Genomic DNA, 18540 nt, shown 5'->3' on the forward strand with positions numbered 1-18540 from the left:
GTTATAGTGTGCAGTACATAGTAGGCATTTGACAAATACTTGGACAATGAATTTATTTATATTTAACATCGAGGAGACTTGCTGGCATGAAGTAAGATGCTCAAGGTAAAGCATTGACAACAGTGTAGGTGCTCAATAAGTGGTATCCATTATGTTATCAATAGCATCATCATTATTGGTATAAAAGAGAATACAATCAGATGAAGCAGAATGAAATGATAGATATCCAGGCTTACAAATCTATTTGTGGATATTTCCCGATAAGAGCTTGTTGGGGGGGGGGTCCTTCTTCTGTTAGACGAGCAAAGAAAATCCTAAGCAAAGGAGAATACATACAATTTGTTCTTCCTGTCCTCCAGGAGAAAGACATCCACTCGGGCTTGATAGGACCCCTTCTGGTCTGCCGAAAAGGAATACTTCATAAGAAGAGCAACATGGCTATGGACATGAGAGAATTCGTGTTACTTTTTATGGTCTTTGATGAGAAGAAGAGCTGGTATTATGAAAAGTCCAAAAGGTCTTGGAAACCTGAATCTTCAGAAGTAAAAAACTCCCATGAGTTTTACGGTATTTCCCTCTGACTTTGATCTAATCGCAGAATTGAACCACACTAGGTCACAGTGATTCCTGCCTTTAGGTTTTTTGGAAAGATTAGATACTAGACACTTCTAAGGAGCGAGGCACTTCAACTACACTTGAATTCTTGCATCTCAGAGGGTTAAGGAGGACAAAGACAGGGTGGTACAGGCTGCTGCCAGACAAAAATCCAAAGTAGGGCTGGGAAGGTGGCCCAGTGGTAGAGTGCTTGCCTTGCATGCATGAGGCCCTGGGTTCGATTCCATAGCACCACATAAGCAGAAGAAGCCGGAAGTGGTGCAGTGGCTCAAGTGGTAGAGTGCTAGCCTTGAGCTGAAGAGCTGAGGGACAGCGCCCAGGCCCAGAGTTCAGGCCCCATGACCAACACAAACAAAAAATTTTGAGAGAAGAGCAAAATTTAACTAAATTTCATATTTATTGTCCTCACAATATTTTCTTGGTAATTTCTGGGTTGATGCAGTGATGTTTTGTTCCTTCTGTATTTATAAATGAAACATCTTTTGTTAGTGTTTCTAAACAATACCTACTTGGTTTGAGATGAAGTGGTTGGAACACTGTTTTGACTTATTTTAAGCATGCTGTTGATTGAACATTTAATTGAAGCTTTCAATTAGCTTTATCAGTTTGATTCTTACTGAGAGCACCTAATGTTTAGACTTGCTCTGTTGGGAGGATTTTATTCTTGAACAGTATCCTAGTAGATTTTGATGACATTTTTGGCTTGAGGTCTGGTTTTTCTTTTCCTAACATAATTAAGAGTTCTAATGTTGAAAACTTGCACAAGTTTATGTGGAACAAAGCATAGAAAATGAGAACTGTAGATTGAATAGAAATCTATCCTAGCATGGTAGAGGATGGAAAATTTTGGTGCCATAATTTCTCTCTTCATTTGTGTTGGACTTTAATCAGTTGAAATGTATTTCTGTACCACAATGTTAGCTTCAATAAAAGTTTGCTTAATTAATTGTCTAGGGAAAAAAACCCAAAGTAATCAGCAGGCCAAGTAGGCCAGTGCACTTCAGTTGATAACATTTATTGAAAGGCAGTCTGCTCATCTGCACTTTGAGAAGTTAATGAGCCTGTTCTTGATTGCTAAAGGAGTACATCATTTTATAGAAGAAAGGACCACTCAAGTGTCTTTTTTCAAATAACAGTGATTATAATGGTTCTAGTTCTCAGCTGCTACCAGGCAGTGCCCATGCCCGAGATAGGGAAAGAAGGAGACGAGAGGCAAGAGAGCAATTAGATGATCACTCTGGGGAAAATATTCCCATTTTGAAATCCATTCAGGCATTTGATGTGTAAATTGGCAACTAGATAGCAAACAGCCCTAGAGAAAAAGGAACAATGGGTGGAAATTAGGGAAAAAAATTTAAGACTGATAAATGCAGATGGCTGTTCAGGGGTCCCAGGCGAGTGAGAGCCTGTGCTTTGGGTCATGGATCACTCAGGCAATGGAAAAGGAGAAAGGGGCTAGCGGCTAAGGAAAAAAAGAAATAAGCAACATTGTACATCATAGTCTAATCCATGACCCCCTCCACCAGCCATCAAGCCAAAGAAGGTACATTCTCCCTCTTCTACCATTTGCATGCTTGTGCTATACTTATTCTATTCTATTCTTTACCTCTGAGTGAAAAATATAGGCTTTAAATCCCCACCTGCCAAGAATGGATTTGTTTATCACAAAAGGTCAAAACATTTACAAAATACAAACACTAAAAGGATTCTATTAAGCCAAATTGATTGAGAAACAGCCGCCCAACAGACTGCAAGCATAGCTCTCTTCTCTTCTCTTTCTCACTCCACTCCTCTCCCTTCTCTCCTCCCCTTACTTTTTCCCTCTTCTTTCCTTCTCCTTGCTTCTCCTTTCTGCTCCCCTCCCCTCTCCTCTCCTCTCTTCTCCCCTCCTCTTCTCTTCTCTCTTTGTTTCCCATTCCCTCCTTTCTTTGCCTCTTCTACCGTCTCTACTCCTTGGCCAATTTGCCTACTGGAAGGAGCAGGGCATGCGTGCTTTGGACACCCTCCCAGTCCGGCAGGGAAGGCCAGGCTGCAGACCCAGACACACTTGTCTTCTGCTGTGCTCTTTAACTTGCTGAGGGCCCACTAGGCGCTGCTTCCTGATTTCCTCAATGAATCCAGTATGGCTTCAGTGGAAACCCTTGTGATTTGGTGATTCAGGCAACAAGCACTTATTAGGGTATGTGAAAAGCATATCTTCTGAGTCCCCAGCCCTTACTGAGCACAGTGGCTGGCCTTTGCAGGATGTTCTCAGGAAAGAAGTGAAATAATGTACAAATAAGCGATTCTTATCATCCATCACAATTTCTCAAATGGTTACTGAGCACCTATTATGTTGACAGTCTTCACTTCAGTATACTGATGTAACAGCTCAACAATGCTGATCTAATAATCACCTGAGAAGCCCTCACTCTTCTGAGATCTGTTTCTTAAGCAGAAACTGAGACACTCGTACCTGATGTAATTTTCGGGGTGCTAAAATGAGCTTGTCTCCTCCCCATTCAAAAATTCCCTTGCCTGATTCTTTAAATTCTACAGCTATTTCTTTAAGAAGAAAAAAATGTCCCTTCTGTTCCAGTTACATGTTTAGTAGTGCTAAGCTGTAGGATGAAAACTATTTTTAGGTGATTAAGTTCATAAAATGCTTTCACACACACACATGTTATGCATTTCATCTGGGCATGTTAGCACATGCCTATAATCCCAACACTTGGGAGCCTTAAACAGGAGGATCATGAGGTCAAGGTCACTATACCAACAAAAATATACTAAGGAGAGAGTGGACATAGCACGAAACTCCTAGGCATCTACGCTGAGAAGGAGGTAGAAGTACAATCATTCCAACGAAAAAAATAAACATGATTTCCTATGGCTGGTGAGTACATCCAAGACAAAGTCCATCTTCCTAAATTGATGTGAAACATCTCTAAATTTAGGTCTTTGGATGAGAGCAAGCATAGTCCTTTACTTATTCTCACCCCTGGAGTTTGTGGTATCTACTCATCCTTATCTTCATCTATGTGCAGCATAAGAAAATTGACCTTATTAGTGTGAAGGGTAAATAGGAAAAAGCACCGGTCAGGAGAAGGAAGAAATCTGGAGTACACAGAGAGGAAGTGAGCGCACCACATTTCTGTAGGCCACTGCAGAGCGACAAGAGATGGGGCAGGAGGTTCTGTTTCAACCTCTCACTGGTCTCAGGGTGTGTAGGAAGCCCTTTCTAAGCCTGGGTGGGCCTGGGAACGCCCACCTGCTGGGAAAGCTGGGTGGTGAGTCACTGCCCTCTATTTCGTGACCTGCCTCTTCCTGGTGTAGACAGGTCTTTGACTGACTGCCACTCTCTCCTTGCAGCTATTAATGGGAGGATCTTCCACTTGCCTGGCCTGAGAATGTACGAGCAAGAGTGGGTGAGACTGTACCTGCTGAACATGGGTGGTTCCCAAGACATTCATGTGGTTCACTTCCATGGCCAAACCCTGCTGGAAAATGGCACTCGACAGCACCAGCTAGGGGTCTGGCCGCTTCTACCCGGTAAAGATGTGGGCAATGGAAGAGTTCCCTGCTAAGAAATAGCAGGATAGGGCCTCTAACTCCTTCTCATTCTCTCCGTGTGCTCCAAGAACACAGGATTCTGGAACAATACTGGGCAAAGCCACACACCACAATTGTCAAAAAAAAAAAAAGTCAGCTAATGTAAACTGTATGTGGCACTACACAAATTGAATATGTGGTTCAGCTATGTGTCCTGTGGTTTCTCCAAACCACAGATCAGGTCTCCAGCAGATGAGAAAATTAATCACAGAGGACTCGTGCAGCAGAAGTTTGTTGTTTTTTGTTTTTTCCTTTGGGGAGGGAGGCTCAAAACTTACCTAATTTTTATGGATTCCTAGGTCTCCCGGCTCTGTCACCCTGGTTTTGGGTTGGTGACTCCAGGACTCATAATCTTAATTGATTCATGAGGCTACTTGGAGAGAAAAGGTTTTCTTTTTAATGATTGGAAAAGTAAGTAATAGCAAAGGTAGTTGGAAGTTTTAATGTGGAAAAAACTTCAGTCATCAGAAAGGATGTTAATACACTAGTGAGCTGTTTGTAGGTGAACCTGCTTGTATAATGGGTGTGAGAATGGGACTGTGAGTGTAAGATGTCACTCAAAACCTAAAAAGCTGGTTAAAATGCAGATGGTAGAAGTGGAGATTTTGCTCTCAGAGACTTTGAAGAGGTAGATTTTAGCCCAATTTTCCAGGATTCTGCATTTTATATGTGTGCTAGTCCTGGAGCTTGACCTGAGGGGTCTGGACCCTGTCTCTGAGCTTCTGTGCTTACGGGTATCACCTTACCACTGTGAGCCACAGCTTCCTTTCTGGCTTTCTGCTCACGGACTTGCCTGCCAGGGCTGGCTTTGAACTGTGATCCTCAGATCTCAGCCTCTTGAGTAGTTGAGCATTCTAAGGTGAGCCACAAAGGCCCCACTGGGTTCTGCATTTTTAACAAGTAGCCATGCTTCCACACATGCTAAGGACTTAGTAAAAGGCAGTTCCTTGACAGGACTCAAGAAGGGCACAGAAGTTCAAACGGGTTGGATTGACAAGTGCAGGTGAGGAGGGAAAACTTGTTGGGTTTTTATATACCAGGGACTCCCTACTAAACCTAGAAAGGCTGGCTCTGCTAAGATCAGAGACAAAAAGGACCAGTTTCAATTCCTCTCGTCTTTTCCCCACGTATTAGTCGATGAGGCTTCCTTCACAGGAGCCAGCCAGCGAGACTGGTTGATTGAGAAGCTAAAATTCACTCTCTCATCCAGACCCCCAAAGTGAAATTTCTGACTGGAGAGAGGAAAACTACAGATTTCCTTCAGTGCATCTGAGGAAGAGGACCACTGGCTAGTAATTTTCATTGACAATATGTAGTCTCAAGTGGTACTCAACAGAATTTAAGTACAGTGTTAATTGGTAAAGGCCAAAAATTCTAGCAATCACGTTTTTCCTGTGATTTTCTGAAACAATTTATGTAAATATCTATGCAAATATCTAAGCTTTCAAGAAAATTTGAAACTATAAGGAGTTTATGTTGAATTTTTGCATATAATAACGCAAGATGGAGAGAGGAAGAGATACAGTATAGTCAGTGTCAGATGATGAGTTTTATTGTGTCTGTTAGCTTGTAACATTACATTTAAATAATAATGTCTTTAAAGTGACAGGTGGCAGATTTTAAAAAATCATGTAGTGATTTGTTTTTATTAATTTGTGTTTTTTAGAATCTATTTTATCTTTAGTCCTTCCCCATGAGAATTGCATACCTTTTCAAATGTACTCTAAAGTCTCTTGTGATTCAGGGATTTTTAAGATTCTTAGAGAGCCATTAGCATATTAACTTATTAATTTTTTGTATGTAATTTTGTCCTTACTGGTATTTTTAGGTTCATTTAAAACTCTTGAAATGAAGGCATCAAAAGCTGGCTGGTGGCTTCTAGACACAGAGGTCGGAGAAAACCAGAAAGCAGGAATGCAAACACCATTTCTCATCATAGACAAAGGTATCATTCACATGACAGGTATCAACAGGAGTCAGCCTGATGCTTTTAAACTGAAAAAACTCGACTCTGGTAACTGTGATGCGACAGAGGCATAATTTGTAGTCATAGTTATTTTATTTTGACCCAAAGTCTGATTATACTAACAGCACGGCAGTCATCTAGAAAACTTAAACTCTATAGTTCAGTCTAAAAGCATTCTTCTTTGGAAAGCGAGTAGAAAGCATTCTTCCTCGTGGATTACAATCCAGTGGAAGGGGCATCTCAGAGACTCTCCAGTTTCCTATGGTAGAGGAGGAATGGGTAGTAGGAATCAACAATAAATGAGGAAGTCACTGAACTTGGCATTTCTGGATACAAGAAACACAGCTTCCACCTGTCCTTCCACCAATAAAGCCTTTGCTCCGTACATATTGAATATCACTCACTGTGCTCACATTGAGGTACCTTGATAAGATATAACTAGCCTTCCAGCTTCTGCATGCACACGTTGTTTTATGAAGAATAGTGCCCAATGTCAAATAGTTTGTTTTACAATACAAGCAGGTAAAAATCAATTTTCAAATCAATTTCATTTCAGCTTCCCGGTGGTTTTTCCCTCTGGATTGGCACCATTTTAGTTAAAACTCCATTCTTACTAGAATGCTCACTACCTTTTTATAACCAGACATGTATAAGTCATTGCCACACACAACAGATAGAAATATCTAATTCCTTATCTAACAGAGGTATAACTTCTAGCCATAGAGGTTGGTTTTTAAAAAATCCTACTTCACATGTATTTTCTAAGCAAAAGTCTTTCTCCCATTTTTCACAGGCTGTAAAATCCCCCTGGGGCTAAGTACTGGTATGCTGGCTGACTCACAGATCAAGGCTTCTGAGTACCTGAGTAAGTAGTGGCATCATAGCCTGGTAATGATAACTTGATAGTTTGTGAAATTTACTAATCTATGACAATTTTGCCTATGGGTCAACTCTCTCTCAGCCTTTTTGTTTTTATCAAAACATAGTGAAAAGGCTCCCTTGATGGTGCTCATCTGGGAATGGAAGCTGACCTGTGGCAGGAGCTAAAAGCCTGTTTGCTTTCATCTCTCCTATTAGCTTACATTTACTATCCCCAAAGGGTCATTTTCCTGGGAAGTACACACCACTGAAATCTCCACATACAGGCTGGTCTCTAGCAGAGGGCTGCTAGGAAGTCGGTAGCTTACTTTTATGACCATGTGCGCATTTTCAAAATTCGGTCCCTTTATCTTTTCTGGATTTGATCACACATCTAATGCTCCAGCAAGATTCACAGGGTTTAATCACCAGGAGCTAAGGTCCCCAATAATATAGCCTTTAGCCTGTGCCAACTGTTCACCTATTCATGAAACTTAATTGATCGCCCACTGTATGTGTGCCTCAAATCCCTTCCCGAGGTCAAGGGGCTGTGATGGAGAGGATCACCAGGCTCCTCCACAGCCATCTCGTAGCTTCCTGTTAGGCAGAAATATTCAACAGCAGCCAAACCGACCTGAGAGAAGACAAGCATGACCTGTGTGCGGGAAGAGATGGGTGGTGGTTGGCAGTCAACCATGCAGAGGCCTGAAGCCAGGATTTCCTCATCAAAGGTTGACTTGGTAGTCAAAGCTCATGTCAACTGTCTGGTCTCCTAACTACAACACAGCCTCTTTTTTTCTAAGAAGTTGGTCTTCCTTTATGTTTTCTCACTACGTAGCCTACATTGGCCTTCAACTTGCAATCTTCCTACTTTAGCCTCCCAGGTGCTGGGATTACAGGTGTGTACCACCATGCCTGGCCAAGGACCTGATTCCCTTGAGAAATTGTTAATTGTCTGTTTTTTTTTTAAAGTTCAGAATAGTTTTTCTCTCTTTGAATTTAGGTTATTGGGAGCCCAAATTAGCAAGATTAAACAACGGTGGGTCATATAATGCTTGGAGTATAGAAAAAATTCCAACAGGAATTTCCTCTAAACCTTGGATCCAGGTATGTCTTATTTACTGCTATTATGATAAAAGTGACAGTGATTTAATAAGGTCTTCTTGTTTTTACAATATTATTATAGGAAATCACAATAGCTAGGTGCTCAGATATTTTCCAAAACAAACCTTTCAGTGTGGCACAAGAAGTACTGCACAGAGGAAAAACCGAGAGATATGAACCAACTTGTCAAAGGTCTATACAACTAGGTAGAGGCTAATCTGGATTTCAAGTCTGGAGACTATGCGCAACTATGGGGCACATCTAGCCATCTTATAAGTTCATGGAGACCTTAGGCATTGCCTTTTTAAAGAAATATGCCCTGAGTTATGGCAGAATGTGACTTACTGAAAAAGATATTTCTGTTTACTGGTCTTACTCTATTGCAGGTGGATCTGCAGAGGGAAGTTGTAATAACAGGGATACAAACTCAAGGTGCTAAACACTACCTAAAGTCCTGCTATACCACAGAGTTCTCTGTGGCTTACAGTGCTGACCAAACCAACTGGCAGATCTTCAAGGGGAACAGCACGAAGAACGTGATGGTCTGTGTACACATTTCTGTCTGAATCGCAAAGGTCACTCCAGGGTCACTGTGACTGTGTCCTTTTAAAAGTATATTTCTGAATGTGAATGTGCATGGCTTTCGAAGGGTCTTATGGGGGAAAGTGGCTTGTGTACTATTAAAAAAAAACAACCTTCAAAACTTCCTCAAACTTGAAAAAAGTCACTTTATCATCAAAGCAAGCATCCAGACAAACCAGCAACATACGGCCACATCTTACCCAAAAAGCTCATATTAAAAATTGATTTTATGGGGCTGGGAAGGTGGCTCAATGGTAGAGCGCTTGCCTTGCATGCATGAGGCCCTGGGTTCGATCCTCAGCACCACATAAGCAAAAAAGAAAAAAGCCAGAAGTGGCACTGTGGCTCAAGTGGTAGGGCACTAGCCTTGAGCTGAAGAGCTGAGGGACAGCACTCAAGCCCAGAGTTCAGGCCCTACAACTGGACCCCCCCCCAAAAAACTGATTTTACGTCAGTTGCTGGTGGCTCACACCTGTGATCCTAGCTACTCAGGAGACTGAGGTCTGAGGATCATGGTTCAAAGCCAGCCCAGGCAAAAAACTCCATGAGACTCTTATCTCCAATAAACTAAAAAAAAAAGTCAGAAGTGGCACTGCGGTTCAAGTGGTAGAGTCCTTGTCTTGAGCAAAAGAAGCTCAGGGACAGCATCCAGGCCCAGAATTCAAGCCCCAGGACCAGAAAAAAAAAAGATTTTTACTACATCTTATTTTGTTATTAATTTTAATGTGCTTGAACAAGAGATAACATCAGTGGTGTTCTAATGCTGTGGGCTTCTCAAACTAATTTTGAGGTCACGTTGCAGAATGATAATACCTGCTTAGTGTCTTATAGGCTCGGCCAAGAGCCCCCACTCTTCTTTTCCTTTCTCCAAGGCAAAATAGAAATCAAGGAGTCTGGCTACCAATTCACCATGAATAACTTTGAATTTGTCTCCCTTTACATTTCATATAAATCACTTTCTATTTACTATTTTTTCTACATTAGCATTACTATTTCTCTACATTATCATTACCTCTCCTTTCTCAGTGTTGGAGATGAATTGTTTTTAGATTATTTTTAATAATGGCTCACACCTGCAATCCTAGCTACTCAGGAGCCTGAGATCTGAGGATCATGGTTTGAAGCCAGCCCAGGCAGAAAAGTCTGTAAGACTCTTATCTTCAATAAACTATGAAGAAGTGGCACTGTGGCTCAAGTGGTAGAGCACTGGCTTTGAGCAAAAGGAGCTCAGGAACAGCAACCAGGCCCAGAGTTCAAATCCAAGTCTGGCAAAAAAAAAAAAGTAAAAGAAAAAGATAGCAGGGTTTGATTTAGGGGCTAGCATTTGCTTAGCAGGTACTCTGCCACTTGAGCCACATCTCCAGCCAAAGGATTTTCTAATAATAAATTATTTAAATTTATCTTAAAACCATGAACATGTTAAATTATGGTCCTGAATAATCAGTATTGCGAAAGAAAATACAGACAGCCATAAAATCTATAGCTTGAAGATTTTTACATCTGTGTGAGAGATATCAGTGAATATTTTGAGTATGGCTTGGTACTGTTTTTGATATCACAGTTGTACTAGACTCATAAATTGATAAGCATGTTCTTCTAGTTTCTGTTTCGGAAGAGGTTTCTATAGTTAGTGTTCTTTGCCAAAAATCACCAGCAAAACCGTTTGCACCTAGAGATATTTTTAGGGCGAGGGATAGTTTTTAAATTATAAAGTACATTTCGTGCTTAGTTATAGTGTTACTCAAATTATCTGTTTATATTTGGTGCATTATGATTATCTAGCACTCCTGGGGACTGAACGAGAACCTTGGGAACACACTAGGCAAGTGACATATCACCAGGCTAGATCCCCAAGCCACTTTAAGTGTCTTCAGTTAATTAACATGTTTCCTTAACTTGTCACATCACTAGTGTGGGCTTTATAGTATCTGTCACCCTTGTCTTTCAGAGGTCATCAAGGTTGGTAGTGACACCTCCGACAGTATAATTTTTACCTCCTCATTTTGTGCCACGTTTGCAACAGATTTGTTGATTCATTTTTCTCTTTTCTAAGTATCAACGCTTTCATTGATTTTTCTCTGCTGTTTGTGCTTTCAATCTTACTGATGTTTGCACTTACTACTTTAGCTGGTGTTTTCTGTTGCTGCTCTGGCACAGAAAGGGTAGGGGGCACAGCTGGTGATTGCCAGATAGAGTCCAAAGTCCAGGGCCCCCCCCCTTCCGTTGGAAGTTCTCTGTTGCTGGAAACTCCCCAGTGGTGTCCACTGGCACTGCAGGGAGCCTTTCTGGGGGATAGAGGTAGAGAGGCTGAAGCTCTGGCTTCCTATTTTGGTCTTCTCTCACACTACCCCAAGCAGAGTATAAAGGTACCTCCTCAGTCTCAAGAACTTAAAACTCTAGGCTCCTCATTCAGTCTTTACTGCAGTGAGAGAGTCTTTACTTTCTGTAACGTTTGGCTAGTATCAAACATTTATTGTCTAAACTTTTCTGTCTTACAAAGCTGCCTTTCCTTGATTTCTCTAGCTAATGAAAATAGGCTCTCGTTTGGAGCAGTATAAAATGGGTACCACTGGTGGTTTCAGGTTGCTAGTTTCTTCATCTCCAAAATCTGAATACAAATAGCAAAAAAAAAAAAAAAACCCTAGGGAACTCAAGGCCATGTCATCCCTTGGGTTCTGTGAACCCTAGCAGTCTGCTTACTTGTCTCCACCTTTCAGTCTTCTTGTTTTTTGTTTTGCTTTGCTATGAGCAGCAGGAATAGACTACAGTGAATTTACTTCTTGGAATTTACTTCTTGAATTTACTTCCTGGAAGTAATCTCAAATATATTTTAAGATTAAACTGATTTGATTCAGGCTCCACGAAAACAATATTTGCAATGTTAAATCAGACATAGTCCTAAAATAAAAATCACTTTAAAGAGAATCATAACTTTGCTTTCCTCTTTTCTTCTAGTATTTTGATGGCAATTCAGATGCTTCTACAATAAAAGAGAATCAATTTGACCCACCTATTGTGGCTAGATATATTAGGATCTCTCCAACAAAGTCCTATAACAGACCTACCCTGCGATTGGAGCTGCAAGGCTGTGAGGTTAATGGTAAGGAACAAAGATGCATTTTCTCGCTAACATTCTGAGACTCAAGGTTTGGAAGGTGTGGGAGAAGAAGTAGAATTCTTAGATCTCTTGTAACTTGGAATGCTCCCCCAAATCCTTGCAAACCCAGACTTCACTCAGGTGAACTCTCAGTGTGATCTAGACTAAGACTGGTTCTACCAACCAGAAGGCGGGCAACATCTCCATAAAATTTATATATATCCATACATTCCTTAACAATGGAGATAGGCCATGAGAAAAGTCATTGCGAAGACATCACAGAGCGGTCACATAGATGACATGGGCCAGTCATTCCATGTGGTCTCCTGATACAATTGAGAACCACAGTAACTGACGTATGTGGAGTTACTGCCAGTATAAATTCACATACTCTACTATAGGAAACTTCTTGTAGAAATAGGAGTACCTTCAGACCAGATGATCAAAAGTATAGTAAATACAGTAAACTATAACATTGTGGTTTACCATAAGGGATTGCTTGTTATACATAATTAGGTGCCATATACTTTTACACACCCATCAGTGATGGAGGTTTATTTATACCAGCATCACTACATATGTGAGTTATGGGCTATGTTATAAAATTAAGACAACTATGACCTCATTAATAGGCAATAGGAATTTGGAGAATCTATTATAATATTCTGGCATCATTGTCACATCGATGGTCTGTCATTATCTGAAATGCCATTTACAGCACATGATCATATATGGATTGTTTAGAATTGCTGTCTACTGGAAGCAAAGACTGACAGGCCCATGACATTCTGGAAAAGACAAGTGAGTACACATATTTAGGACATGGTCTTCGGTGTCGTAGTAGCTGACTTTAAATTCAATTCCCTGTTCTCCTTGCTTGTGTTAGGGAAGTTATTGCAGGGCACTTTGTGCTCACATTGGGAAACAGAGATTATAAAATACATTAAAAATACAGTCAGGCAAGTGTAGTGGTATGGGCCTATAATCTCAGAACTCAATAGGTGGAGGCACACAGATAGCCAGTTTGAGACCACCCTGGGCTACACAGCAAGACGTTGTTTCAAAACTAACAAAAATGCACAGCCTGATGGCAGATTTGTCCCTTGGATTCACGTCACTCTTATGTGGTAATATTTTTGTCTCCTCTACAAACCCTACAATGCCATGCAGGGAATATTAATGCTGTGTAATGAATGATGGCTTTTCTCTTGACAGGATGTTCTACACCACTGGGTATGGAAAGTGGACAAATAGAAAACAAGCAAATTACAGCTTCCTCATTTAAGAAATCTTGGTGGGGAGATTACTGGGAACCGTTTCGTGCTCGTCTTAATGCCCAGGGCCGTGTGAACGCCTGGCAAGCTAAGGTGACATAGACTCTTGAGCCCTTTAGGGGGAAAAAAAAAGACTGCCACTACAGGGCACACAGAAGATCTGGGAAACAGGAGTAATATCTCCCCTCTCTGCAGATTAAAACGCTAAATCAAAAAATCTAGATGTCTGCTGAATTAACAGCTTTAATTCTAGCTTTGCTTTAGAAAAAAAGTCATTTATCATCTCTGTAATTCTTGGTCTAGACAAAAAGTACAATGTTTGACTGCAAAGAGCTAGCTAGTAAGTATTTTAGTTTTGTCAGGCCAAAGAGCCTTTCATAACTACTCAGTTCTGCCATGGAATCACGAAAGTGTCCCTAAAAAATTGGTGAATGCATGAGCACAGTAGTGATAGGCAAATAACTTAGATTCACAACACACCTCACAAGTTAGCCAGTATTTTTCATTTTCTTAAGTGTACCATTTGAACTTTTTTACAATTTTTAAAAACTTTGTGACATTTCTGGAGACAATCAGAGGCATGGATTATAGAACCATAAGAATTATATTGCTCCTGATAGTAAATCATTGAGCAACTAAGATAATTTAAAGTTATGTAATTTTAGGGTAACAGTTAATAGTTGATTCATCTTTGTTTCATGTTCCAACTGATGTTGGAACCAGAATGTAGTAGGTAACTTCATGTTTCCTTTAGCTGACTAAATTCCAATTCCCTACTTAATCCTCTTGTCTCTCTCCACTAAGGTAGATAGATGCTCCAATTCCCTGAATTCTCTATATAACTCCAGATCTTGTCTTCAAACTTCAAATAAATATATATACATGTACTCACAAATATGAATGATGTTGAGAAAAGTCTAAAAATTCCAAAAGGTGAAGATTGATCTCTTATTACATCAAAATACAATCTGTCATCAACTTTCCTTCTTCAAATATTTATTACAAAATATGATAGGACTTTGATCATAAATTAATTATACAAAGGAGGTTCATTGTGGCTTTAGAGATAATTACCTTGTCTCCTATCCTTCCCTATTTGTAGTTTTATTAAGTCTCTCAAGTATTACATTTATATGAAATACTAGAAAATAAGAAATTGCACTCTTTTGTATTTCACATTAAGAGTGGAAAGAAAAGTTGGGCTTTTCTAAAATGCATTAGACAGGGCACTATACATTAGAGATGATACTATCAGATTCCTTTCTGGGTCACCTTGCAGAAATATCATCATGGTATTTTAACAAACTCGCTTGAGAAAATATTTAGATAGAACTGGAAGCATGGCTCAAGTGGTAGAGCACTGGCCATGAGCAAAAAAGCCATGTGAGAGCTCAAACCTCCATACTGGCAAAAGAAAAGAAAAGAAAAGAAAGAAGGAAGGAAGGAAAGAAAGAAGGAAGAAAAGAGGGAGGGAGGGAAGGAAGGAAGGAAGGAAGGAAGGAAGGAAGATAATTTAGCAATTTTCTCAAGTAAAATTCATTTACTTATTTATTCAACAATTACTTATTGAGCACCAGTTTGTACCTTTGTTGTGAAGACCAAGAAGCAAGGATGCCAAAAAGTAAACAAATAATTACTGTATAAAGTATGAAATATATCAATAGAAATGTATACACATGTTGTGGCAACAATCAAGAAGAAATAGGGGAGGCATCTATAAGACAAAAAATAAATCCTAAGGGAGGAGGTCAAAAGAAATCCCAAACTCTGTGCACTATACTTAATCTCCCAAAACAGCAACAATACTAACATTTTCCATGTCCATTTGCTTTATATCATTTTGCTAGGCAAACAACAACAAACAATGGTTACAAATTGATCTACAGAAAATCAAGAAGGTAACTGCCATTGTCACACAGGGCTGCAAATCTCTGTCCTCTGAGATGTATGTGAAGAGCTACAGCATCCACTACAGCGACCAGGGTGTAGAATGGAAACCTTACAGGCAGAAATCCTCCATGGTGGACAAGGTACTAGGTGCCCTCTTGGCAAGAGAAAGCAATTTGAATACTACCATGTCAAGACTACTACCACTACCACTACTACTACTACTACTGCTACTACTACCTTTCCTTTGACAACTGCACTGACACATACCACCTCTTCAAGTCTTCTAATCCTGGTTCTACAGGAATTGGCACACATGCACATCACCTCTCCACCTTGACTGAGAAATAGTGAGGACAAAATACCAGAGGATGCTGTGAGGCTTAACCAGCTCTGATTGAGAAAGATGGTGAAGGCATCTAGAAAACCTTCTACTGTGAAATCAGAGCATATTGGCATTGCCTTAGCAATACTTGCTATTCCTGACTGAACAAAGTTTGAATGATATATTGTTATTAAACATCTTTCTCTACATGGTGAATGGCTACCACATTCCCTAGTCCCTCTAATTCCTGCTAGGTGGCTTTAAAAATGCTACCATCGGTGAAGCTAAAGAGATGGGCCTTGTATTCCATATATGGAAATTGAGCTGAAGCAAGCAGAAACATCCAGGAAAAAGGGCTGAGATTTACTGAATTTTCATCAAATGCCCAATACCTAGTTACTGAATTTGTACTCATTTCTCGCTTTTTAAAAAATCCCCTGGTTGTCTGCATGTTCTATTTCTTTGTACACTAGCTTGTCTGAAGGGTGTTACTGCTGTAACCCTTCTGCTGTGTGTGTATAAATCTTGACAAACTAGCTAGAGATGAAAAACATGAATTTGCTTAAACCCAACAGGTTAACTGACGATGTAAACCATGTGCCTCAAAAATGAGTGCTAGTTCTACCAGATAATTGCTTAAATTTACTTCACCCCATATTCCCCATTCACAAGTATGACATTGCTTATCTTTGCATACTTTATGAAATTACAAGTAATCACTATCATGGTGCTACTTAGTTTAACAATCTTGATTTCTCTTGCTTGTGAAGGTTATTCATTTAGTTATCCAAAAATTTTGTAGTAAATATTGTTACCTATGTTTAAAAAATGTGATGAAAATGAAACATATGATCTCATTTTAAGGTCTTAGATTATTGTTGTTATTTTAGCAGGTTTAAATCTAGTTAATTAAGTATTAACAATTGAACACTATAAAACTATCTCTATTTTTTTAATGTGCCAAAAGGAAAATGAGAAGACACACATGGTATATTTTAAGTGTTAGCAAAAGCAAATCATTCACTGGTTCCCATTCCATGACACCAGACACTTGTCATATGTTTAAATACAGCTTTAAATCTTTAGTCCTCTCTCCTGTTTTCACCCTCAATTTGCAACTGAGGAAATGAAGAACCAAGGGTTGTAATTTACATCCTTAAGGCCACAGAGCTAGCTACAAAGGGCCAAGAGCAGAGATGCTCTTGCAACTAGAGCAGATTTGTTTATTCTTCCTTCCTTGGACTTGGATTGCTGGTGAAATGAAAATGCCCTCAGAGGACTTCGGGGATTGGACTTCATAATTAGCTGAAGATGGATGGCTGTGATAGTGGTGTTTGGTGGCCTCGGTTTAAGCTCAAAGGATAAAAATGGCTTCTATATTGCCTGTGCCAACACTGAAGACTTTCTCTTGTTTTCCTTTCAGATTTTCGAAGGAAATAGCAATACCAAGGGACATGTGAAAAACTTTTTCAAGCCACCGATTATCTCCAGGTTTATCCGCATCATTCCTAAAACATGGAATCAAAGTATTGCGCTTCGTGTGGAACTCTTTGGCTGTGATGTCTACTAGAACTGAGGGTTCAAAAAACATAGGAGAGACTCTTTAAGACCTCAAGTTAGAGCAGGCAATGTATTCTGCAGCTATTTTAAATATTAACAAATTCCCACTGTTCCTCTTTTTTTCTATTAGAAAATACAATTTTACCTAAGAAACTTTTCTTTTCTTTTCTTTTTTTGGGGGGGTCCGGTTGTGGGGCCTGAACTCTGGGCCTGGGCGCTGTCCCTCAGCTCTTCAGCTCAAGGCTAGCGCTCTACCACTTGAGCCACAGAGCCATTTCCGGCTTTTTTCTTTTTGCTTATGTGGTGCTGAGGAATTGAACCCTGGGCCTCAGGCATGCAAGGCAAGTGCTCTACCACTGAGCCATCTTCCCAGCCCCCTAAGAAACTTTTCTAATGGAGCTCCTGGCTGCCATTAAGTGGGATGGGAACTATTATTGCTGCATTAATTTGACTATAGATGGCAAAATATTAGGTCCCAAAAAGAGGAGGGTTCATCTTTCACAATGATGAAAAATGCTACATAAAGTAATTTTCATATATTTAATATGCTTTATTATAGCTCTTTATATTATGTACATATTAAAGATATGCTACTTATAAAACACTTATAGGCCTATGTTTTTTTTTGAAAAGAAATCTGGTTTAAAATAAAGAATATACACATTATAAAAGATATACTACTTTAAAACACTTATAGCCCTATATTAAAAAAAAAGAACTCTGCTTTAAAATCATAGGAAACAATAAAATTTTTAAATGGTTTGCTTTACTTGATAATAGAGAAAACAGCAGTCTTGCAATCCAAAATGATACAAAAAAAAGCCCTATCTTTTCCTCTTTGATTTTTCTGACTCCTCATTAGTAAAGAAGCAAGTGAGCATGATTTCAATACACTGAACTTGTGAATTTTTCCTGGCTTGGGACCAGTTGCACATGCTGTTGTTCAAGTGTGCAGTCACTGGGTGTCAAAGCCAATAACTATGGGAGCACGGAGGATACAGCCTTAGCTTCATGGTGCTCCATGGCATATTTTCTCACCTTAGGTTCACCAAAGGGAAGGCTCGGACCTGTAAAACAGAACATCTGAACTGTTGGCCCAAATATAGTTGCTCCTGCTGGGCCAAACTGGCAAGAAGTTTAAGTTTTCTTTCAGTACCTGCCTCTGTGGCTTTAGACAACTTTTCTCCTTTTCTCTAGAACCTTCTACCGTTACCATTCCCTTCCCTGGGAAATTAATATTCAATAATACTGAAGATATTGTAGGACTGGAAGGTTAGGGCATTCATGAAGTCATGGAAGGTAGAAATCATTGTTGAAGCTGTCTATTTTTGTAAAATAAATTACTCCAAAAATTAGTGCTCAAACCAACAATTACAAAAAAGGATATATGATGTGATAGCATGATTTAGTTTGCAATGCATATAAATATAAAAACTTTACATTGTACATATATATTTATATGCCAATGTACACTATAATTTTTGTAAACTAAAACAATGTTAAGCCTGGTGTGGTAGCACACATCTGTAATTCTGGTATTCAGGAGGCAGACACCGAAAGATGGAGAGTTGGACAATAGCCTAGGCTGCAGAGTGAGACTCTGTCTCAAAAAACAAACAACAAATATCATCAGCTTTATCTCTTTCATGACTCTGTAGACTGAAGTTGGGCTTATTGCTGG

The 18540-nt window shown here is 39.7% G+C and overlaps 1 protein-coding gene across 2 annotated transcripts in view; it reads left to right on the plus strand.

The window, feature by feature from the left end:
• The window catches only part of LOC138819713 (coagulation factor V-like), a 63166-nt gene extending 45703 nt beyond the window's left edge, over positions 1–17463 (plus strand). The window contains exons 16-25 of one of the 2 annotated variants that reach the window (XM_070011251.1): positions 360–567; positions 3967–4146; positions 6035–6151; positions 6966–7037; positions 8034–8137; positions 8521–8676; positions 11672–11816; positions 13029–13180; positions 14935–14985; positions 16723–17463. In XM_070011251.1, coding sequence (XP_069867352.1) covers positions 360–567; positions 3967–4146; positions 6035–6151; positions 6966–7037; positions 8034–8137; positions 8521–8676; positions 11672–11816; positions 13029–13180; positions 14935–14985; positions 16723–16869 — 1332 coding nt within the window. In that variant the 3' untranslated portion in view covers positions 16870–17463. Of the gene's footprint in view, positions 1–359; positions 568–3966; positions 4147–6034; positions 6152–6965; positions 7038–8033; positions 8138–8520; positions 8677–11671; positions 11817–13028; positions 13181–14934; positions 15118–16722 lie in introns of both variants that reach the window. The other variant, XM_070011250.1, reaches the window with a different exon arrangement.
• Positions 17464–18540: the final 1077 nt, after the last annotated feature.

This window comes from Dipodomys merriami, unplaced genomic scaffold, assembly GCF_024711535.1.
Source record: "Dipodomys merriami isolate MVZ:Mamm:240054 unplaced genomic scaffold, mDipMer1.0.p SCAF_81, whole genome shotgun sequence".
In the NCBI taxonomy this organism is placed as follows: Eukaryota; Metazoa; Chordata; class Mammalia; order Rodentia; family Heteromyidae; genus Dipodomys; species Dipodomys merriami.